We start from the raw sequence: 21,410 nt of genomic DNA, 5'->3' as shown, positions 1-21,410 counted from the left end.
ATTACATATTTTTCTTTGTGCTGTAAATTTTTGTCCTGTCTTGCAAAACTAATGAGCATGCCAGCCATTATTATGGGTTATATGGGTTATATGTTATGGGTGCTTTGCTAAAATTCGTTCTCCAGAGAGAATAGCAGACCCAAACTGTTCCATGAAATCCACCTTAAAATACACTGGTATTCTGTAGGTAAATTCACACTATCATTCAATCTTCATGTCAAGCTCTGTTCCAAAAACCTGATTGGCCCACAATGACAGTGGCCTACATACATGGCTCTGCAGACAGTCTTAAGAGAAGAACAGGTGCTTCTGACTATTCCTACACACAAGAGTTATTTTCTTTTCTTTTCTTTCTTTCTTTTTTCTTTTTTTCATTCATTTTGTTAAATGTGACCACACCTTTAGTCTTAGTGCTGTGCCAAATGTCTTTTGTTTTTATCATATTTATTCAACCTGTCCTGCTTTTTGTTAAGTAACGTTTTGGTTGACAAAGTCTGAGAATTAAACTCACATTTTAGTAATGCTGCATAAAGATTAAACTGAAAATAACAATTATTTTACTTAAATTTACTTAATTACTTAAATTGATACTGATCATGATTGTTGTCATTTGGGAAAATTGATCAGAATTATTGCACTTTCACCTATAAACATAAATCAAGAGAATGTCAACCCATACACACAGTTTATGTGATCTAATCTAGTTTCATTATGTTTTTATAAACACAAACAATAAGCTTCTCTCAAAAGCTAAAACATTCCTAAATATTATTAGGATATGTTTAAGGTTATGCTAATAAGGTTTTCTCAAATTATATTTATCGTTTCAAACTTAAAATTTAGTTGTAATATCAATCAAAACATTAATTTTTCTAAAGACAAAAAAAAAAGTATATTTAGTCAATTTATTTTAAAGACCATGCACTGAAAGGTTTATTGGATTTATATGATTTAATCCTGAACATCAGATCAACATGAATCATTTTAGTAACTGTCACGAATCCGGTCTATGAACTTCCGTTCACTCACCACCAGAGGTCACCCACTCTCCATATTGACTCTCACACTACACAGACCGTTACCCTTACTCTGGACTTCAGGTCCCACAATCCATTTCACTGTGATTACACACAGGCTGCAGTCAATCACACTCTCTACATAAGCCATGGACTTCCTCTCTCTCACTGCCGAGTATTGTTTAGCGTTTATCGCTCACCTAGTGATAGCTACGTAACGGAGCCAGTCTAGTTTTCCCAGTCTCAGTTCATAGTCTAGATTAGTCTTGTCTTGTATTAGCTGTGACCTGATTCTTGCCTGTGTATCTTGGATTTAACCCTTTGCCTTGCTGTTTCGGACTGTGTATGCACCTTGCCTGGACTTTGCTCGTGTTATTTGGTTTACCCCTCTTGTCAAGCCCTCTGGATATCGTTCGCTGATCGAAGACCCATGCTTGCCCTAGGAATACTCTTTGTCTTGCCTGATATGTACCTGTTTGCCACTGTTTGAACCAAGCCTGTTATGACCACGTCTCTGTCAGATAAAAGCCTGCAAATGGATCCGCATGTCTCATGTCTCATTCGCCTCGTAACAGTAACGCACATAATTTGGTAAAAATCATCAAATGGAGTTATTTTGAAGTGACCATATTATGTGATTTATATGGTTCCCTGACATAATTTCACATTTAATTTTACATATATTTTTGACACATCACAGTTATGTAATACTAGCTAGCTAAGAAACTGTTAGCAGTAAATAACACGCATTAGCATGCTAAATGCTTAACTACTTCTTAAGTAAAGCAGCCGAGACAGATCTTTACGTATCCATCCTCAGCCTAAGAAAATGCTCCACTCTTCATCTCAGTGGAAACCCAGTGTAATTGATTAATATAATAATTACATTAATTCCAACATAACTGAACATTAAACACTTTAAAGTCTTGATCACTATCAAACCTTAGTCTTCATGATTGTTTCACGAAGAAAATAACACAACTGTTACACTGTTTTCAGAGCATAAAGCATCTTGATTTTTAGTCCAGCCCAGTTTAATATTAGTGCGGACGCCCATGTACAAATACTCCTCAACAATGTCCACCTCCATATTCTGATGATGAGTGAGTTCAGGAAGGTCTTCTGCCTCCTGAAATCCCTGCTATTTAGTCTTTGTGATGTTAAGCTGGAGGTCATTCAGCTCAAATCATGCCACAAAACCGTCCACCACACTCCTATCTTCTGTTAATACAACCCACAATAGCTGAGTCATCTGAAAACTAATGAAAACTAACGCAGGCGGCAAGATTGATGATGTCAGGGCTGCACACAAGCACTTTCACAGTAATATGTTCAGAGTTGGAAAATCTGTTATTTACTTATATAGTCCACACATACACACCGAAATCCAGATAAGCCCACAATATAGTCCGGTACATTTTCACCCAGCCCTGCCTCAATGAAACACACAACACAACCCTCACAAAACATCCAATTATTTTTGTAAGTAATGTTACAGTACTCTTCCATCTTTTTCAGTAGCGATCTCGCATTCTCCATGACAAAAGATGGAAGATATGGTCTGTAGTTCCTGTTCTCCTCTGGTCCTAAATGGCAAATATTTTCACCTCAACTCCTTGTGGATTTCTAGGTTCCGGACATAACACACTGTCAGAGACTCATCAGCTGGTCCCTGGTGTAAAAATTGGATCTCTGGGTCGCCTACACCAGGCCGAGGATGTGACATGATAAAAGAATTACAGCAACTAGGAAAGAGCAGGCAAAGCCCCATCACTCTACTAACCAATTAAATGATCTTTTAAAAAAATCCACTTTGTGGAAAAGAGAAAACATACAGTAACTGCATCCTGCATCACATGTGACTACTGTATATAAAGGTATCTACTGCTTGTCATTTACTTATTAGCTCACCCTGATATATACCATACTCACTGAGTCTTTTGTTGCTGCAGTATTGCACCCGTTACTTTGTGTTTGCAGATTCTATGCTTATGGATTACCTTTTGCCAGTGTTTTTTGCCTGTTGCTCTGTTTTTTGGATCATCGCCTGGGACTACAATAAAGCTGCTACTGGATCTTCTTTAGATGGATAGATGGATGGATAGATAGACTACCATGTAATAATGTAAATACCTTTAGTTCATTATTTACGCACAATCATTATGACATTATTTTTCTTCCTGAGTTTATATCCAACAATATACTTGTTAAAAATGACTATAAATACTAGTAAAGGGTTGCCTTGCCTTGTCTTGTATTTTCCAGACACAATGAAAATGCTTGTCCTTTCTCTGCAGTTCTCCAAGGAAGGCATTACTTTTCTCCAAATGCATGTGCAGACAGACACAGGATCACGTGCCCATTCAGGATAATTATAGTCCCATTATGCACCAGACACAGGCCTAAAGAAACTGCCTGTGGCTCAGAAAGGGGTGAGAGTTGACCGTCATCACTGGAGTGCTGAATTAATGGTTTTGTTCCATATTTTCTTAAGTGAACTGCAAAGGTGGCAATGTACAGAAGTGAGTTACAAGCCGCAAGATGATGAGCCTTCTGAACTACTTACAGATGTGTATAAACAAATTTTTTTCAGAGGAGGCGGTGGCTGCAATGTCACTGTGATTACACCAATTTCTGAATAAGTGACTAGTGACTGAAGTACTAATGATAGAATTAATACTTAAAGCTGAACAACAGTTAGTTAGTAACAAAACAGCTAATTTTGATGCGCCTTTATTTTAATAGGTAGCTTAAGATCGGGGAAGATTTCCCCCCTTAAACGGATAGTTCAACCAAAATGAAAATTAAGTCATTATTTACTCACCCTTGTGTTGTTCTAATCTAATGCAATATTATGGGGTTAGATCTCTACCACAATTCTGAGTGCGAAATATCATATTTTGAGTGCGCAAAAATGCACTGAAAAACTGAGTTTTGTGGAGAAAATGTTCGTCTCGCAAAGAAGAAAGTGCTTTGAGCACAAGAAAAGCAATTTTGCATTTAAAATAAGTTTTTGGATGTGTGTATACCTTCTCTTTTGCGTGTGCAACGTTTCACTAGCTTGCTCCCCTGATGCCCGCCCTCAGTGCTCTCTAAACGAAATATCGTAGTATCGTGCTACAGCGCACATTATATCAATTACAGTTCTGGCGCCGCTGTACAACACGACATACAGCGGTAGAGTTACTCTGACAGGACACTGCACTTATTTGCGATCGCAAAAGTACATTATTTGCATACAAGCCTTGGCGGTTAAATGTTTCATTCAAGCGCTGGTCTTTTGCGCTAATACTGTCAAAACACACAAGGTTTACATATAGACTCAGTTGGTTATGTCTAAAATTAAAGTAAACAGATGAGAGAGAAACGGATGCGTGCCTGTATATTAGATGCGTTCGGGTCTTAAAGGGACAGCCGACTGTCATTAAAGGGATAGTTCACCCTAAAATTTAATTTCTGTCATTATTTACTCACTCACATGTTGTCCCAAACCTGTATTAATTTCTTTCTTGTGCTGAACACAAAAGAAGATATTTTGAAGAATGTGGTTAACCAAACAGTTACTGGTGTCACGTCCCTGGACTGTCTTGTGTGTGTTTTGCTCCCCATGTGTGCCCTGTGACCTAGTTTCTGTCTCCCCTTGATTGGTTAATTTGATTCCAGGTGTGTCTCCTTTAGTTCCTTGATTGTCCTGTCTTTAAAACCCCAGTCCTTTCAGTTAGTGTTTGTCGGTCTTTGAACGTCAACGTGAGTGTCAACGTGAGTGTCAACCCTGCCTGTGATCTGTTTCCCTATTGTGTTTATTAAACTCCCGTGTTGCTAATTCCTCGTCTCCTCGTTCCTGGTTCCCGTGCTCCCCCGTGTGAGTTGTGACAGAAAGACCGACCTATACAGTAACCTCCGTATTTTTCCCTCCGTTTTGTTTTCTCGTTATACCCAGTGTTTTTTCTTTCCGTTGTGTTCGATGGATCCCTATGTTCGGCCCGAATTCCTCCTCCTCCTGCTGGAGCAGGGGGACAGATCTCTCGAGGACCACACCAGAAAATTCCTGATGATAGCTAATGACACCAGCTACCCGGACGGCACGCTCTGCTCATTCTACAACGCAAGTCTGAACACCGCGTGCAGAGCGCTGTCGTCCGAGGATGGTCCTCGAGAGGATTTCGCCGCCGTGGAGTGGATGCTGGTGAGAAACGGATCACCCTCACCGTCTCTTCCGAGGATGATCTCGCCAGATCCACTCCAGACCCAGAGCCCAGCCCACCAACTCCCAGCGGTACGGAGCATCAGCCCGAGCCCACCGATGACGGAGAGCCATTGCCCGCTGCGATCTGCGAGCCAGCCAAGCCGAGCGACTGAGCGGAAGATCGCCCGGAAGTTGAGCCCAACACGTCAGATCAGGTGCGAGAGCCGGCGACGGTGCCCATCGCGAGGGAGCCAACCGTGGACGGTGTGAGCGCGGAGTGGAGCTCCGCCCCCTGCATCACGGCTGAGGATGAGCTGATCATCTATCTGGGGCTGCTGGACATGGAGGAGGATTTACTGGGCTGGGAAAGCGGATCTGGAGGTCAACGCTTCCTTCACCAGCCGCCGTTCGCGGTCCAGGAAAACCCGCCGGCAGAGAGTATGGCAAGCCCGCCGGCAGAGAGTATGGCAAGCCCACCAGAGCCGGCCCTCGCAAGAGCCCGCCAGTGCCTGCCCTCGCAAGAGCCCGCCAGTGCCTGCCCTCGCAAGAGCCCGCCAGTGCCTGCCCTCGCAAGAGCCCTCTAGAGTCTCCGCTGGTTCCGTCCAGCACAGCGCTTCAGCGCCCCCAGTGCCTGCGCCAAGAAGGCGCTCCCAAGAGTCTCCGCTGGTTCCGTCCAGCACAGCGCTCGAGCGCCCCCAGTGCCTGCGCCAAGAAGGCGCTCCCAAGAGTCTCCGCTGGTTCCGTCCAGCACAGCGCTTCAGAGCGCCCCAGTGCCTACACCACGGCGCTTCCAAGAGTCCCCGCTGGTCCCGTCCAGCACCGCTGCCAGAGCGCCCCAGTGCCTGCGCCACGGCGCTTCCAAGAGTCCCCGCTGGTCCCGTCCAACACCGCGCTGCCAGAGCGCCCCAGTGCCTGCGCCAAGAAGGCGCTTCAAGAGTCCCCGCTGGTCCCGTCCAGCACCGCGCTGCCAGAGCGCCCCAGTGCCTGCGCCACGGCGCTTCCAAGAGTCCCCGCTGGTCCCGTCCAGCACCGCGCTGCCAGAGCGCCCCCCAGTGCCTGCGCCACGAAGGCGCTTCCAAGAGTCCCCGCTGGTCCCGTCCAGCACCGCGCTGCCAGAGCGCCCCCCAGTGCCTGTACCAAGAAGGCGCCTCCCTGTCTCCGCGCTGCAAGAGCGCCTCCCTGTCTCCGCGCTACAAGAGCGTCTCCCTGTCTCCGTGCTGCCAGAGCGCCCCCAAGTGTCCGCGCTTCAAGAGCGCCCCCCAGTGCCGGCCCCTCGCAAATGCCCACCTCCCACCCGCTCCTGCCTCCTCCACCGCTGTCGCCTGGCAGCCCCTCTGCTCGCCCTCAGCCCACCATCAATACGGTGCGAGCCCCACAGGACTGCCATCCTCCAGCATCGCTGGGCTGGAGTATCCTCACCTCCGCCTCCAACCTCCTCGGCCCGGACTCTGCCTCGGCCCGTTGACCCAGCGGCTCCACCTCGGCTCCTAGCTCCCTCGCCTCCACCGTCACCCGTCGATCCTCCAGCTCCACCAGGCTCCCTCGTCCCTCCGGCTCCGCCTTGGTCGGGCGTCGACCCGCCATCGCCTCAGGACTCCGCTCCTCCGGCTGCACCTCGTCGCTCCGTCCCACCGGCTCAGTTGGGCTCCTTCCTCCCGCCAGCTCCACCTTGGTCCTCAGTCGCTCCGGCTCCGCCGCGGATCTCCGGAGCTCCGCCTTTGCCTCGGTCGCCAGAGCACTCTGCTCCATCTTGGCCCCCCGGATCCTCGGCATTCCCCTGGCTCGTCGGCTCTCCGTCTCCGCCTCGGGCTCCTCCACCACCTGCTCCGCCGCCGTTGGTCGGCCCCTGAGTCGGAGGCCATTCCTCCTCCATGGCTCCTCCCTCCGTCGGCTCCACCATGGGCCATCATCATGGCTGTGGCCTGGGTCCGGCCAGGCTCCTCCTGCTCCGGGTCCCTCCTGTCCCTTCCCTGGCTCCTCCCTCCTTCGTTGCCTCCCTGGTCTCTGTCTGCCGACCTCCTCCCGGTGGTCCGTCCTCCTCCTGAGCCTCCACCATGGTTCCCACCCGTTTCCCCCCCCCTCTGTTGTTCCACGGTGCGAGGCGCACCTTCCGGGAGGGGAGTAATGTCACGTCCCTGGACTGTCTTGTGTGTTTTGCTCCCCATGTGTGCCCTGTGACCTAGTTTCTGTCTCCCTTGATTGGTTAATTTGATTCCAGGTGTGTCTCCTTTAGTTCCTTGATTGTCCTGTCTTTAAAACCCCAGTCCTTTCAGTTAGTGTTTGTCGGTCTTTGAACGTCAACGTGAGTGTCAACGTGAGTGTCAACCCTGCCTGTGATCTGTTTCCCTATTGTGTTTATTAAACTCCCGTGTTGCTAATTCCTCGTCTCCTCGTTCCTGGTTCCCGTGCTCCCCCGTGTGAGTTGTGACAACTGGTCCACATTGACTTTGATAGTAGGAAAAAAATCAAATGTAAGTCACTGTGGACCAGCAGCTGTTTGGTTTTCCACGTTCTTCAAAATAGCATTTATGTTCAGCAGAAGAAAGAAATTCACTCAGGTTTAAAACTAATTTTGAGTAAATGATATGTGATAAATGATTTTATATACGTATAAAAATAAAACACTTTGACAGAATTGACAGACAGATGACAGAATTGTTATTTTTGGGTGAACTATTCCTACTATTCCTACTAATAAAACAACAAAACACAAAGAGAAAAAATCACTCACTACTCTTGACTGAAAAACTTTAATACAGTTGCTTTAGGAATCAGTCTATATAGTGTTTTATTATTATATTTGTTCATTCACGCTACAGTGAGGAAAATAAGTATTTGAACACCCTGCTATTTTGCAAGCTCTCCCACTTAGAAATCATGGAGGGGTCTGAAATTGTCATCGTAGGTGCATGTCCACTGAGAGACATAATCTAAAAAAAAAAATCCAGAAATCACAATGTATGATTTTTTAACTATTTATTTGTATGATACAGCTGCAAATAAGTATTTGAACACCTGTCTATCAGCTAGAATTCTGACCTCAAAGACCTGTTAGTCTGCCTTTAAAATGTCCACCTCCACTCCATTTATTATCCTAAATTAGATGCACCTGTTTGAGGTCGTTAGCTGCATAAAGACACCTGTCCACCCCATACAATCAGTAAGAATCCAACTACTAACATGGCTAAGACCAAAGAGCTGTCCAAAGACACTAGAGACAAAATTGTACACCTCCACAAGGCTGGAAAGGGCTACGGGAAATTGCCAAGCAGCTTGGTGAAAAAGGTCCACTGTTGGAGCAATCATTAGAAAATGGAAGAAGCTAAACATGACTGTCAATCTCCCTCGGACTGGGGCTCCATGCAAGATCTCACCGTGGGGTCTCAATGATCCTAAGAAAGGTGAGAAATCAGCCCAGAACTACATGGGAGGAGCTGGTCAATGACCTGAAAAGAGCTGGGACCACCGCTTCCAAGGTTACTGTTGGTAATACACTAAGACGTCATGGTTTGAAATCATGCATGGCACGGAAGGTTCCCCTGCTTAAACCAGCACATGTCCAGGCCCGACTTAAGTTTTACAATGACCATTTGGATGATCCAGAGGAGTCATGGGAGAAAGTCATGTGGTCAGATGAGACCAAAATAGAACTTTTGGTCATAATTCCACTAAACGTGTTTGGAGGAAGAAGAATGATGAGTACCATCCCAAGAACACCATCCCTACTGTGAAGCATGGGGTGGTAGCATCATGCTTTGGGGTGTTTTTCTGCACATGGGACAGGGCGACTGCACTGTATTAAGGAGAGGACGACCGGGGCCATGTATTGCGAGATTTTGGGAACAACCTCCTTCCCTCAGTTAGAGCATTGAAGATGGGTCGAGGCTGGGTCTTCCAACATGACAATGACCAAGCACACAGCCAGGATAACCAAGGAGTGGCTCTGTAAGAAGCATATCAAGGTTCTGGCGTGGCCTAGCCAGTCTCCAGACCTAAACCCAATAGAGAATCTTTGGAGGAGCTCAAACTCCGTGTTTCTCAGCGACAGGCCAGAAACCTGACTGATCTAGAGAAGATCTGTGTGGAGGAGGCCAAAATCCCTCCTGCAGTGTGTGCAAACCTGGTGAAAACTACAGGAAACGTTTGACCTCTGTAATTGCAAACAAAGGCTACTGTACCAAATATTAACATTGATTTTCTCAGGTGTTCAAATACTTATTTGCAGCTGTATCATACAAATAAATAGTTAAAAATCATACATTGTGATTTCTGGATTTTTTTTTAGATTATGTCTCTCACAGTGGACATGCACCTACGATGACAATTTCAGACCCCTCCATGATTTCTAAGTGGGAGAACTTGCAAAATAGCAGGGTGTTCAAATACTTATTTTCCTCACTGTAAATACACCTGTTGTACCTGAAAATAAATTACTGTTTGTTTTATTTGTATATTATGTGTAGTTGTAATGTGTATCTTTGTTCTTATTTTTTTAATAAAAAAAGATAGAATAAAGACAGATTTTTATCTTCACCCACTTTGGCCTAAATATCTGCCATTCTTTTCTTTTTTTTGTTACCTTAAAAGGCTGTCTTTATAATAGGGAAATTAGTTTGGCTGTAATGCTCAGATAACTTGCAATAGTAAAACCAACATGACAAAGAATCGTGATAAAATCGTGAATCATGATATTTCTAAAAAAAATCATGATATGATATTTTTTCCATATCGCCCACCCCTAGCTGGAAGTGAAAAACGCCTTATATTCAGGTGTGCATAATTATTAAGCAGGTTATCTTCTACAGATAAAATCTTGATATGGACTAAAAATTAACTCCCAAAACTTACTGCCAGATTCTGGAAGATAAATTCTTCAAACAGTGGTAAGAGGATGTGGTGCTGGTCCTTCAAGAGTCACTCTAAACTATAAAGCCAATAAAAACATCAGTCTTCAAGTATTTTACTACACTTCAGTATGTGATTCTTAAGTAGGGGTCATTTTTTAGGATTCTTTACTTAACTTAAGTCTCTGAGAACCTGACACATTGTACTTCTGGAGACTCCAGGTAGGTTGCAGTTTTGGAAAATGCTGGCGCTGGAGACTAAATGGTTCATGGTTTCACACCTAATTCTTCACCTTAATTCTTTTTTTTTTTTTTTTGTTATCAACATTTTTTATTTATTTTTTCATACATAACATCCAAAAAAAAAACAACAACAGACACATACTCAATATCTCAAAGTCCAGTCAGAGGGAGGGAGAGAGGGAAGGACAAGAAAAACACAAAAGTCACTTCTTTATACAGTCACGTATATCAAAGAGAAAGCACTGCCAAGCATCAATGGTAGAAGGCTTGGCCCCATTGATTTGTGCTGTTGTACGTTCATAAGTCACTATTTGCAGGAGGCTACGGATCCAATATGTTTTTCCACACATGTGCGGTGTAAACCAGTTCTGTATTATAGTCTTCTTCGCAGCTGTAAAACCAGCAAACAACATTCTCTTTTGCATTGAACTTATACAGAGACCAGAATCATCAAGAAGACACAAACTTGGGTTAACAGACCAATCAATTTGCAGTAAGGATGATAAAACCAGGTTTACATGTGTCCATAGACTGATGACGACAGGATATTCCCAAAACATATGCAGAAAAGTACCTGATGATGTAGTATTACATATATGGTAGTTGAGATTTGATTGTAGTTTCATTTTAAATCTTTTGTAAGGAGTTATGTATGCTCTATGAATGACTTTGAAGTGAATAAGACGATGAGCCAGATTTTTAGATGTTAAACTGAGATTAGACCACACTCTCTCCCAGTCGACAGATAAATTAAGGTCAGATAATTCCCTGTTCCAAATAGTTTTAATAGAAAGAGGTTTTGTAATGCAATCAATAATCTTATTATATATTAAAGAAACAGATGGCCGACCAGCAGAAGGTGCAATCAAGTCCACATAGGATGAGAGGAAATGGGAGAAGACCAAGGGATGCCATACGCTTTGAGAGCAGAACGTAATTGAAGAAAGACAAAATATGCGGATGCTGGTAGACAAAATTTGGTTCTTAATGTCTGAAATGAACATAGGCCCTGGTTATCATATATATCACCGCACGTGTTTACACCTAAAGAAGACCAAGAAGGTTGGACAAATGGACGATTTCCGCATACAAAATTAAAATTGTGCCATAAACGTGTACTGTTACAAAATTTGAAGGGTCCTCCTATCAGACGTTCAACCGTTTTCCAGATTTTAATAGAGTTGGCCACAACCGGACCACATTTATAATTACCCCCTTTTTTTGCTGTGCCAGTAAATAAAATATCTTGGAGTCTATTTGGTTTAACCTTGTCAGCTTCAATCACTCTCCAAGAAACTGTAGATTGAGGATCAACCCAATTATGAAGAGCCTTAAGCTGGCACGACCAATAATACACTTCAAAATTTGGTACAGCCAGTCCTCCTGCGCTATTAGGATGTTGTAATGTGGTAAGTTTAATTCTGGGGCATTTATCATTCCAGATAAATTTAGAAATTATGGAGTTGATCTCCTTAAAGTAACCTGGAGGGGGAGAAAGTGGTAGCATAGAGGAAAAAAAAAAATTAAATCGAGGTAACAAATTCATCTTAACAGTGGAGATTCTTCCTTGGAGAGAGACTTTAAGATTCTTCCATCTTTGAATGTCATTTTTGACCTTAATTAAAATATTATTAAAATTATCTCTGGCAATCTTATGAATGTTTTTATATATGGTAATGCCCAAATAGATGAAAGATTCCTTAATAGGGATAAATGAGGGAATAGAAGAATTAACTTTAACATTGTTAATTGGCATTAAAGCACATTTGCTCCAATTTATTTTATATCCTGATAAGCTACTAAAATGATCAAATTACTTAATTATACTAGAAACTGAAAGGTCAAAGTGGTCTAAATATAGAATAATATATTCACCTTAATTCTTAATTCTTTTGCAGTTAACATGCATCTTTTCTTCTCCACGTGTTTTTGACTTACCCTGCTGACCCACTGAGCATTTTGCTGTCCAATGGTCATGTCTTAACTTTGACATTTGCATTAGTTTTGAATATGTCTCATGGGCATTTAATAATTTTTGACTTTCAGTTTGAGTTAAATCTCTTTTTTGACTAATTTTATCTGTAAAAGAAAACCTGCTTAATAATTATGCACACCTGAATGTAAGGCGTTTTTCACTTCCAGCCTTCATGAACAATTATATATCAGTTATAAATGACTAAATACAAAATTAAAAGTACTTATTAAGATTGATGTCGTTTGGAATTGGTAAATTGTGCTTGGAAAAAGTATGATCAGAATATCAACTTGCATAATAATTAGGCTCGCACTGTATTTTTCCTCTTCCACTGTTGTCCATAATGCAGGGAATGTTGTGATTGGTTGTCAAAGCAGCCAATCAGAATTGAGCAGCGTCGTCTCTGATTGGATGGAATTATGGCATATTGTAACGCTGGTTTGTGTTGAGCTAGTGAGCCGTCGGCGTTTAGAGAGCACTGAGGGCAGGCGTCAGGGGAGCAAGCTAGTGAAACGTTGCATGCGCAAAAGAGAAGGTCTGCACACATCCAAAAACTTATTTTAAATGCAAAATTGATTTTCGTGCGCTCAAAGTACTTTCTTCTTTGCGAGACGAACATTTTCTCCAGAAAACTCAAAATGCACTTTTGCGCACTCAAAATATGATATTTCGCGCTCAGAATTGTGGCAGAGATATAATCCCATACAATATGGCCTCTTTTCTTTTTCGAACCACAGAAGGAGATTAAAAAAAGTAAATGCTCACGCACATGAACATCGAGCTTTTAAAAAAAAGACACAGAAGTATCACAGAGTGGACCCATGCAACACGTGCCATATATTCCAAGTGTTCTGTGGGTATAAGACAGGGTCTGGTGAGAAACAAACTGAAATGTAACATATTATTTAATGAATATCCTGAATGAATGAATATCCAGATATATTTACCTCAGAGAAGAAGTGTCATGGATTGTATTCCATGCCTTGATTTTTCACAATGCAAAGAGACCAACTGCAGGATATTCATTAAATAATATAATAAATTCCAGTTTTTTTTCTCATCAAACCCTATCGTATACCCCCCGAACACATGGAATATATGGCACGTGTCGCATGGGGCCACTCTGTGACACTTGATGTTGATCGCCATACAGGCACAAGTGGGACTTTTTTTTTTTTTTTTTAAATCTCTTTTCATGGTCCAAAAAAAGAGAAGGGCAAGTGACATTAGAACAACACAATGGTGAGTAAATAATGACTTATGAAATAGGAGCATAATGAAAGATTAATACTGTCAGATATGGTGGTGCTAATATGGAAGGCCTTAAAAGTAGGGATGCACTGACATATCAGCCAGTAATCAGTACTGGCTGATAAAAGCAGTTATCTGCCTTAGGAATGATACAGAAATGTATCAGCCTTCTGGGTTTTGTATACATATATATATAAGAATTCACTCTTGCTTACACACACACACACACACACACAAATCCAGCATTCCAACAAATAAACAAACAAACAAAAAAGTCATTCCAGCATGCATTCAAAGGCATGTATATAAATATGTGGTCTTAAAACTGTTTGACTAGACAACATCAAATACTGTGTCAGTCTGGTTAGAGACCAAAATAAATTGTCAGAATGCCACTTAGTGGACAAAACTGAGAGTGCAGCCCTAAGTGCATTCTGAGCCATATGAACAATAATCTAGGATACAATTATATACAGAATAATGAGCAATAAAATATCAGTAGAATTTGAAATGACTAATTTAATTGTATTAATTATATTACTATAGCATACAAGGTGCATATAACTGATTCAACAAGTACATGCATATTAAGTACATAATGCTTATAATTATTATTCTGTACTTATAAAGTTATTACTGTCTAACAGAACCAGTAAATGATAAACTTTGGGATCTTTAAAACCATGACTGACTATCTATCTATCTATCTATCTATCTATCTATCTATCTATCTATCTATCTATCTATCTATCTATCTATCTATCTATCTATCTATCTGTCTGTCTGTCTGTCTGCACTGTATATTAAAGCATTCACATTTGCCTTGCAACTAATCACCTGTTTTTTTTTAATCTATTCAACATTTTTCTTTACTTATATGTAGGAACATTTACACATTCTGTGTTTACAAAGGCGAGTGTCAGTACTACTATTGCTCAAGATGAATTAATGTGATATGATTGGATCAAACCTCTTACCTTGTTCTGCACAGTGTATGATATACATGATAAAAAAATCCATCTTTTGATTTTTACCTGCCAGATGGTACATGTGACAAGCAAGGTGGGGCTGTGTTGTGAGTGCTAATGAGACATTTCTGTTTCTGTCTTGCGGAGTGCATGTGCTTTTGTGAAAACAGTGAGTGATGCTTACTGTACCTGTGCACGACTTGCTGCCTTAAAAGGTAGGCCCCTATTTGCTTTGCTTTTTCTTCTGCACTTTGTTTCATTTTACTAAGTCAAAAAAGCCCAGACCCAAATTATCTTCCCTCTTTTATTGAAAGTCTAGTAGAATTTATTGCCTATTTTATACTACATCTGAAAATTGTAAGTCTGACCAATGTCTCACCGTTTGGATGAGTAATACCAACTGTCCATAGTGCAAATGGTGAAGAACAAGCTACAAATTGACCTTAATTTCTCTAGAAAAGTCCATAATGTTGAGTATGAGTAATAGTGATGCTTGGCTTGGCCTCACTAATATATCAGCTTAAGCAAGTAACATGACAGAAGGAAATGATTCATAAATCGTTTGGCATGCTCATTTAATACGACTGTCAGAGTAAGAACAAGAAGGACTTACTTTTCTTCCAGAGAAGAGCATACACAGCTGGTGCATGGACCCTCCATTCTTAGTCAGCTCTTTCTTCAGGGTTTTGGGTGATGGAAGTGTCCAGCCGCCCTTGTGTGTCCCGGTCACTTCCATGCAGTTGATGGCATTGTCAGATGTGAAGCAGGTTGTGCGAGGGTCCTGGAGAAGACTGCCCTCACTGTGTGTGCGTCTGCGCAGGGAATTCTGCACGCTGAGTCCACCTGAGTGCTTTTCGTAGGAAGTGGCCTCTACCATGCTCCTCCGTTTACTGTCACTCCGTTCCAGGTAGTTATCATCACTGTCTTCCTCCTCCTCATCATCATCTTCATCTTCTTCATACTCTTCATCTGTGCCAGGGGTGGAGAGGGCATCTGCGCTGAAAGACCGATCTAATCGCAGCTCGGGGATGACAAATGATGAGGAAGAGGATGAAGGTGGAGCGTTTGTGTCCACTGCCTCTGAAGCATTGTCCTCATCGACAAGCAGCTGTTTCTCATCTTCACAGTCTCTTGCATGTGCGTGCAAGAACTCCTGTTCTTCTTTCTCCTCGGTCATTGGCTCAGTATTCCCCCTCTCCTCCTCTTTCTCTTTGCCTTCATCCTCCCTCCATAACTCATTCATGCTGCTCTCCGTGCTCTTCCCATCTTCTCCCTCAGTGGAGGGCGGAGGTGTTGGTGGAACCAGGTGGCTGTTCTCCTCCAGAGGGGTGCACAGATCCTCCAGCAGCGTGAGACTCCTGGAGTGAGGGCTACTCGCAGTCGTGGCTGATGCATCGGAAAGGTTGCCCAGGGAATGGTCATCCTCAGAGGTCATTCTCCGGCCCCTGAGGTCACATGGCTCATCCTGCTTGGGTTCGAGCATCTGACAACAGAAGAAAACAGTGGTGCAAAACCGTTACTGTTTTTCTAACACTGCAATATTACAATGTGTAATTATAGTCAGTAACTGAACAACAATTATACCGAAACGTGCCCTGGCCCACCTCTTCCAACCGGGCCAGTGATGGCCAAATGAACCGCGCCAGAGCGTGGCACAGAGCGTGGCACAGAGCGCCACACTAGTCAAACGAACCGGGCTCTGGGGGTCAAACGCGCTTGGGCACGGTTCAAAACGCCTAGTGTAAGTACACCACTGTAAAAAGTGATAAGTTGACTTAACTTAAAAAAATTGAGGAAACCCGTTGCCTTAAAATTATTAAGTAAATAATAATTAAAAACAAAAAAAAAGTTAAGTGAACTTGACAATTCACTTAAGTTAGTTTTTTAATTATTTAACATTTTTTTTTTTTTAAGTTAAGTCAACTTAGCACTTTTTACAGTGTAACATGTTTAATTTTAGCATGTGCAGGATAATAATGCATCAGTCTATGTGTTATTATATTGAAAAAATGAAAATAAAAATTGCTAATTTAGTTGTTGTAGTGAGACATTAAAAGAGGGGTAAGATGCCCCAATCCTGGCCCCTTCTCCCACATTAATTTACTTACAAAGTCTTAACAACAAATTATTGTACAATAAAGGCTAAACAAACAAACAAACAATGCCAGAAAAGAAGTAAGCGACTTAAGACACTGAATTCAACAGAATAGAAAAGAGGTTGAAAATAATCATTCATGGTAATTCATGTAAGCCAAAAAACATTAGGAAAAGAGGTGTGAAAATATAATATCAGCAATCACAGACAGATGGGATTAGATTTCTCAGAGGAGATAGGCAAAAGGTAGGTAATTTGCTCTGGAATTTGTACAGAGATTGTGTGGGGGGAAAAAAAAAACACAGACTTTACAGATATGGATAGGATTAAATCCACAATGTGAATCTGTCAAATACAAATTTCTCTCATTTCCTTTGAGAAATCTATACCTGTCTAAAAGGGGTTTTAATCATCATAAAACAGTTATAAGAATAACGGTATTACATTATTTAAACATAAAATGGGCTTCAAGTCAGCACTTTTAGGATACAAACCACTGAATTTTAAATGGGAAATATCTTTTGTCTTAACTTGTGTATTCTTTCTTTTATGGCCAAAATATTTACTCAAGTCAAAGTCTCTTTAAGACAAGTCATGTCACTCAGCAGCCATCTTTGAAATGCCTCTCGGGCATGCAAGTGCGGCTCCTATCTCTTTGAACGGGGAAACGTCAAATTCTCCAAAACTGTTCACTAAGCTTATGATTAAATTTCATATTTGAAAGCACCAAAGAAATCTGGCAACAACTGAATCATAAATGTTGTTTCTTTTGCTCAAATAGCATTACAAAAAGCTTATTTTTCAGGCTAGATCAGCCAGTGAGCATGCACAGTCCTGAGTGCACGTCTCAGAACGCTGACTGTTTCTATAGCAACCGGGACTTCTAAGGCAGTTGCAGTGACGCGCTGACTTTACCGATTAGTGATTGGCTCTTTCATTCAGAAGGCAGGGCTTCCTGCAGTTGAGCGGCCATATTGAGAGTTGCATTTTCCCCCATTCAAAACTATACGAGTGACACGTCTTGGGTATTCTATAGTCTTTACTCAAGTCTTTGGTTTTGTTTAGGTTCTATAGATTCAGGGCAAAATGTAGGGGTGTCATGTCTGTTTTGGGGTTTTGTTTCATGTTCATTGTTTTCATGTCTAGTCATGTGATTCCATTGATCCTTATGTATTCCTGCCTAGTGTGTGTGTCATGTTCTGATTGGTTGCTTTAGTCATGTGCCTTGTTTCCCATTGGTTGGTTTGTGTCATGTGACTCTCTTTGTTTGGTATTTATAGCCCTCATATTGCCATTGTCTCTCGTTGAGAATTATCCCTGGAACCCCTGTTGGTGAGTTCTTGCTTTTGTTTACGCCAAGTCTGTTCATGCCATTCCAAGTCAAATCTTATTTCAAGTCAAGTCTTTGTTTATTGTTTGGTCACTTTTGGGATTTAAATAAAGCTGCACTTGTGTTCTTTTCAACTCGCCTCCAGTGGACTCCTTACAAGGGGGGACTTTTGAATGAGAATGTCATTGATTTTTATTTATTTATTTTTTAAATGTAGAAATTTAGACAGTGTAGAAATACAGTGTCATCCATATAAAACAAACAGTAAAAACACAGAAAATAAAAATCAATTAATAAGGCAGACGGTCCCACTTTATATTAGGTGGCCTTAACTACTATGTACTTACATTTAAATTAATAATTTGATACAATGCACTTATTGTGTACATGTTTTTACATTGTACTTATATTTTAAAAAATACCTATATGTACTTACATCTGTAATTCATTTCTGTAATTACATTTATAATTACACTGTTAACCCATCCCTTACACCTTAACCCACCCTTAAACCTTAGCCTGACTACGTCAGACTTCGTACTTCCGCTCAATTTCATTTCGCTTCTGTACTCAGTCTGACGCCCGTTTCACACCGCAAGCGTGAGCTTCGCGGCAGCATCACGTCAGCGTAACTACAGCGTCACTGCAGCTGCAGACTCGCCAGAGTATTCACACTGGAAGCGTTTGTTCAGCGTCACAGCAGCGGCTCCAAAACGACATATTTCTTTACAAAGACAACTATAAATTTGTTTTTAGAAGTTGGTCAGTTATAAACTTGAAAGTTTTGAAGTCTTGGGGATTAGCGTGTAAATGGTCAACAACAAAAACATCTCCTATCATGTTGTTTCAGTCATACTCAAATATAGAAAGTGCTGTTTATACTGTTTTTTTTTTTTAATTATTATTATTTTTTAATAATATATACTTTTACCCATATCTCCATTTCTTATAGAAGCTGTCAATAATGAATGAATAATGAATTTATTATGTAGGCCTACTGTATATACTCCATTGTAACTTAAGATCCTGAGCAAGATGAATTGTTCGTTGTGAGTTTGATAAAATGCTTTAAGTTATAATTTGCTTATGGCAATTAAAAATGAAAAACAAGTTAAAAACCAAAGCTTGGTGCACAAACTCTGCTATTGTTGGGAGTCATTGTTCAGCTAACCTTGAGTTTCTCATGGTTAAATGTAGACCGTTTATCTACCGCGGAGTTCACTTCCACCATTATAACTGCAGCCTATATTCCCCGGATGCTGATGCCAAGCTTGCTATGAAAGAACTTCACGCAGCCATCAGTAAACAACAGACTGATCACCCGGAAGCGGCTTTTATTGTTGCAGGTGACTTTAATCACTCAAACTTAAAGTCAGTGCTACCCAAGTTTCACCAGCATGTTTCCTGTCACACCAGAGGAAACAAAACCTTAGACCATGTTTACACAAACATGGCTGGAGCTTACGTTGCGACACCCCTCCCCACCTGGGACAGTCAGATCACCTTTCTTTGTTCCTCACCCCAAATATGCACCCCTCATCAACCGTGTGAAGCCATCAGTGAAGACCATCAAGGTGTGGCCTGCGGGGCAGATTCCACACTCCAGGAAAGGTTTCTACACACAGACTGGAGTATGTTTGCTTCTCAAGCCACCAGTGGCGCTCACACAGACATTGACTCTTACACCTCCTCTGTATTGGATCATATCAATATCACCATTGACAGTGTTACAACCCAGAAACAGATCACCACATATCCAAATCAGAAGCCTTGATGAACAAGGAAGTGCGACTCCTGTTGAAGTCACGCAACACTGCCTTCAGATCAGGAGATGCACAAGCCTACAGCACATCCAGAGCAAACCTGAAGAGGGGCATCAAAAGGCCAAGCACTGCTACAAGCTAAAGATAGAGGGACACTTTTCCAACTCTGACCCTCGACGCATGTGGCAGGGCATTCAGGCCATCAGTGACTACAAACCCACCCACTCCACCCCGCAGCCACTGATGTCAACTTCCTGAACGAGCTAAATTACTTTTATGCTCGCTTTGAAAGAGACAACAGAGAAACTGCCACCAAGCTCAATCCTCAGATGACCACCCACCAATCATACTCTCCTCCACAGATGTCTGCAAGGAACTGAGCCGGATCAGCGCGCACAAGGCTGCTGGACCAGACAACATCCCTGGTCGTGTTCTCAGGGCATGTGCGGAGCAGCTCGCTGGGGTTTTACAGACATTTTCAACCTGTCTCTTGCCCAAGCAGCCGTACCAACATGCTTTAAATGCACTTCCATTGTGCCAGTGCCAAAACACTCTAGTCCGAGGTGCCCTAATGACTACCGCCCTGTAGCACTCACACCCATCGTCATGAAGTGCTTTGAGCGGCTGGTCCTGGAACACCTAAAAGACTCTCTACCATCCACATTGGACTCACACCAGTTTGCCTACCGTAGCAATAGGAGCACAGAGGACGCAGTTTCCATGGCACTGCACTCTGTGCTCACTCACCTGGACAATAAGAACACTTATGCACGTATGCTGTTTGTTGACTTCAGCTCAGCATTCAACACTGTCATCCCAACCAAGTTAATAGCCAAACTTGGAGACCTGGGCATCAATACCTCAATGTGTAACTGGATTTTGGACTTCCTGACCAACAGACCCCAGAATGTTCGATCAGGATTCACCTGCTCCACATCCATCACACTTAACACTGGTGTACCACAGGGCTGTGTGCTAAGCCCGTTTCTCTACTCCCTCTTCACCTCCGACTGCAAGCCTGTGTATGGATCTAATTCCATCGTCAAGTTTGCAGACGACACCACGGTGATTGGCCTCATCAGTAACAACGATGAGACTGCCTATAGGGAGGAGATCCAGCACCTGGCCACATGGTGCACTGAAAATAACCTGCTCCTCAACACCACCAAAACGAAGGAGCTCATCGTGGACTTCAGGAAGGAGTCAAGAGGCACACGACACCATCCACATCAATGGAATGGCTGTTGAGCGTGTCTCCAGTTTCAAGTTCCTGGGGATCCACATCTCGGCGGACATGTTGTGGAAAACCAACACCTCCAGCCTGGTCAAGAAGGCTCACCAGCGCCTCTTCTTTCTGAGGACACTGAGGAAGAATCAGCTCTCCTCTGCTATCCTGGTGAACTTCTATCGCTGCGCAATAGAAAGCATCCTGACCAACTGTGTCACAGTATGGTATGGGAGCTGCTCTGTTGCGGAGCGCAAGGCACTGCAGCGGGTGGTGAAAACTGCCCAGCGCATCACAGGGACTCCACTACCTGCCATCGAACACATCCAGAGGAAACGCTGTCTGCATCGAGCTCGCAGCATCCTTAAGGACTCCTCTCACCCAGCCCACAGACTGTTTTCTCTCCTGCCCTCCGGCAGGCGTTTCAGGTGCCTCCGGACCAGGACCAGCAGACTAAAGAACAGTTTCTTCCCCAGAGCTGTCTCTTTACTGAACTCTAACCCCCGTTGATCCA

At 42.6% G+C, this 21,410-nt stretch overlaps 1 protein-coding gene across 12 annotated transcripts in view; it reads right to left on the bottom strand.

The window, feature by feature from the left end:
- Positions 1-21,410, bottom strand: part of rgs3a (regulator of G protein signaling 3a) — a 220,927-nt gene that overhangs the window by 38,981 nt on the left and 160,536 nt on the right. For all 12 annotated transcript variants that reach the window (XM_058774668.1, XM_058774664.1, XM_058774666.1 and 9 more), the window contains one exon: positions 15,097-15,966. In XM_058774668.1, coding sequence (XP_058630651.1) covers positions 15,097-15,966 — 870 coding nt within the window. The remainder of the gene's footprint in view (positions 1-15,096; positions 15,967-21,410) is intronic.

The sequence above is a fragment of the Onychostoma macrolepis genome, chromosome 05 (genome assembly GCF_012432095.1).
Source record: "Onychostoma macrolepis isolate SWU-2019 chromosome 05, ASM1243209v1, whole genome shotgun sequence".
NCBI classification, from domain to species: domain Eukaryota; kingdom Metazoa; phylum Chordata; class Actinopteri; order Cypriniformes; family Cyprinidae; genus Onychostoma; species Onychostoma macrolepis.
Note: the sequence above shows the minus strand (reverse complement) of the source record. Positions and strands in the feature narration are given on the sequence as shown.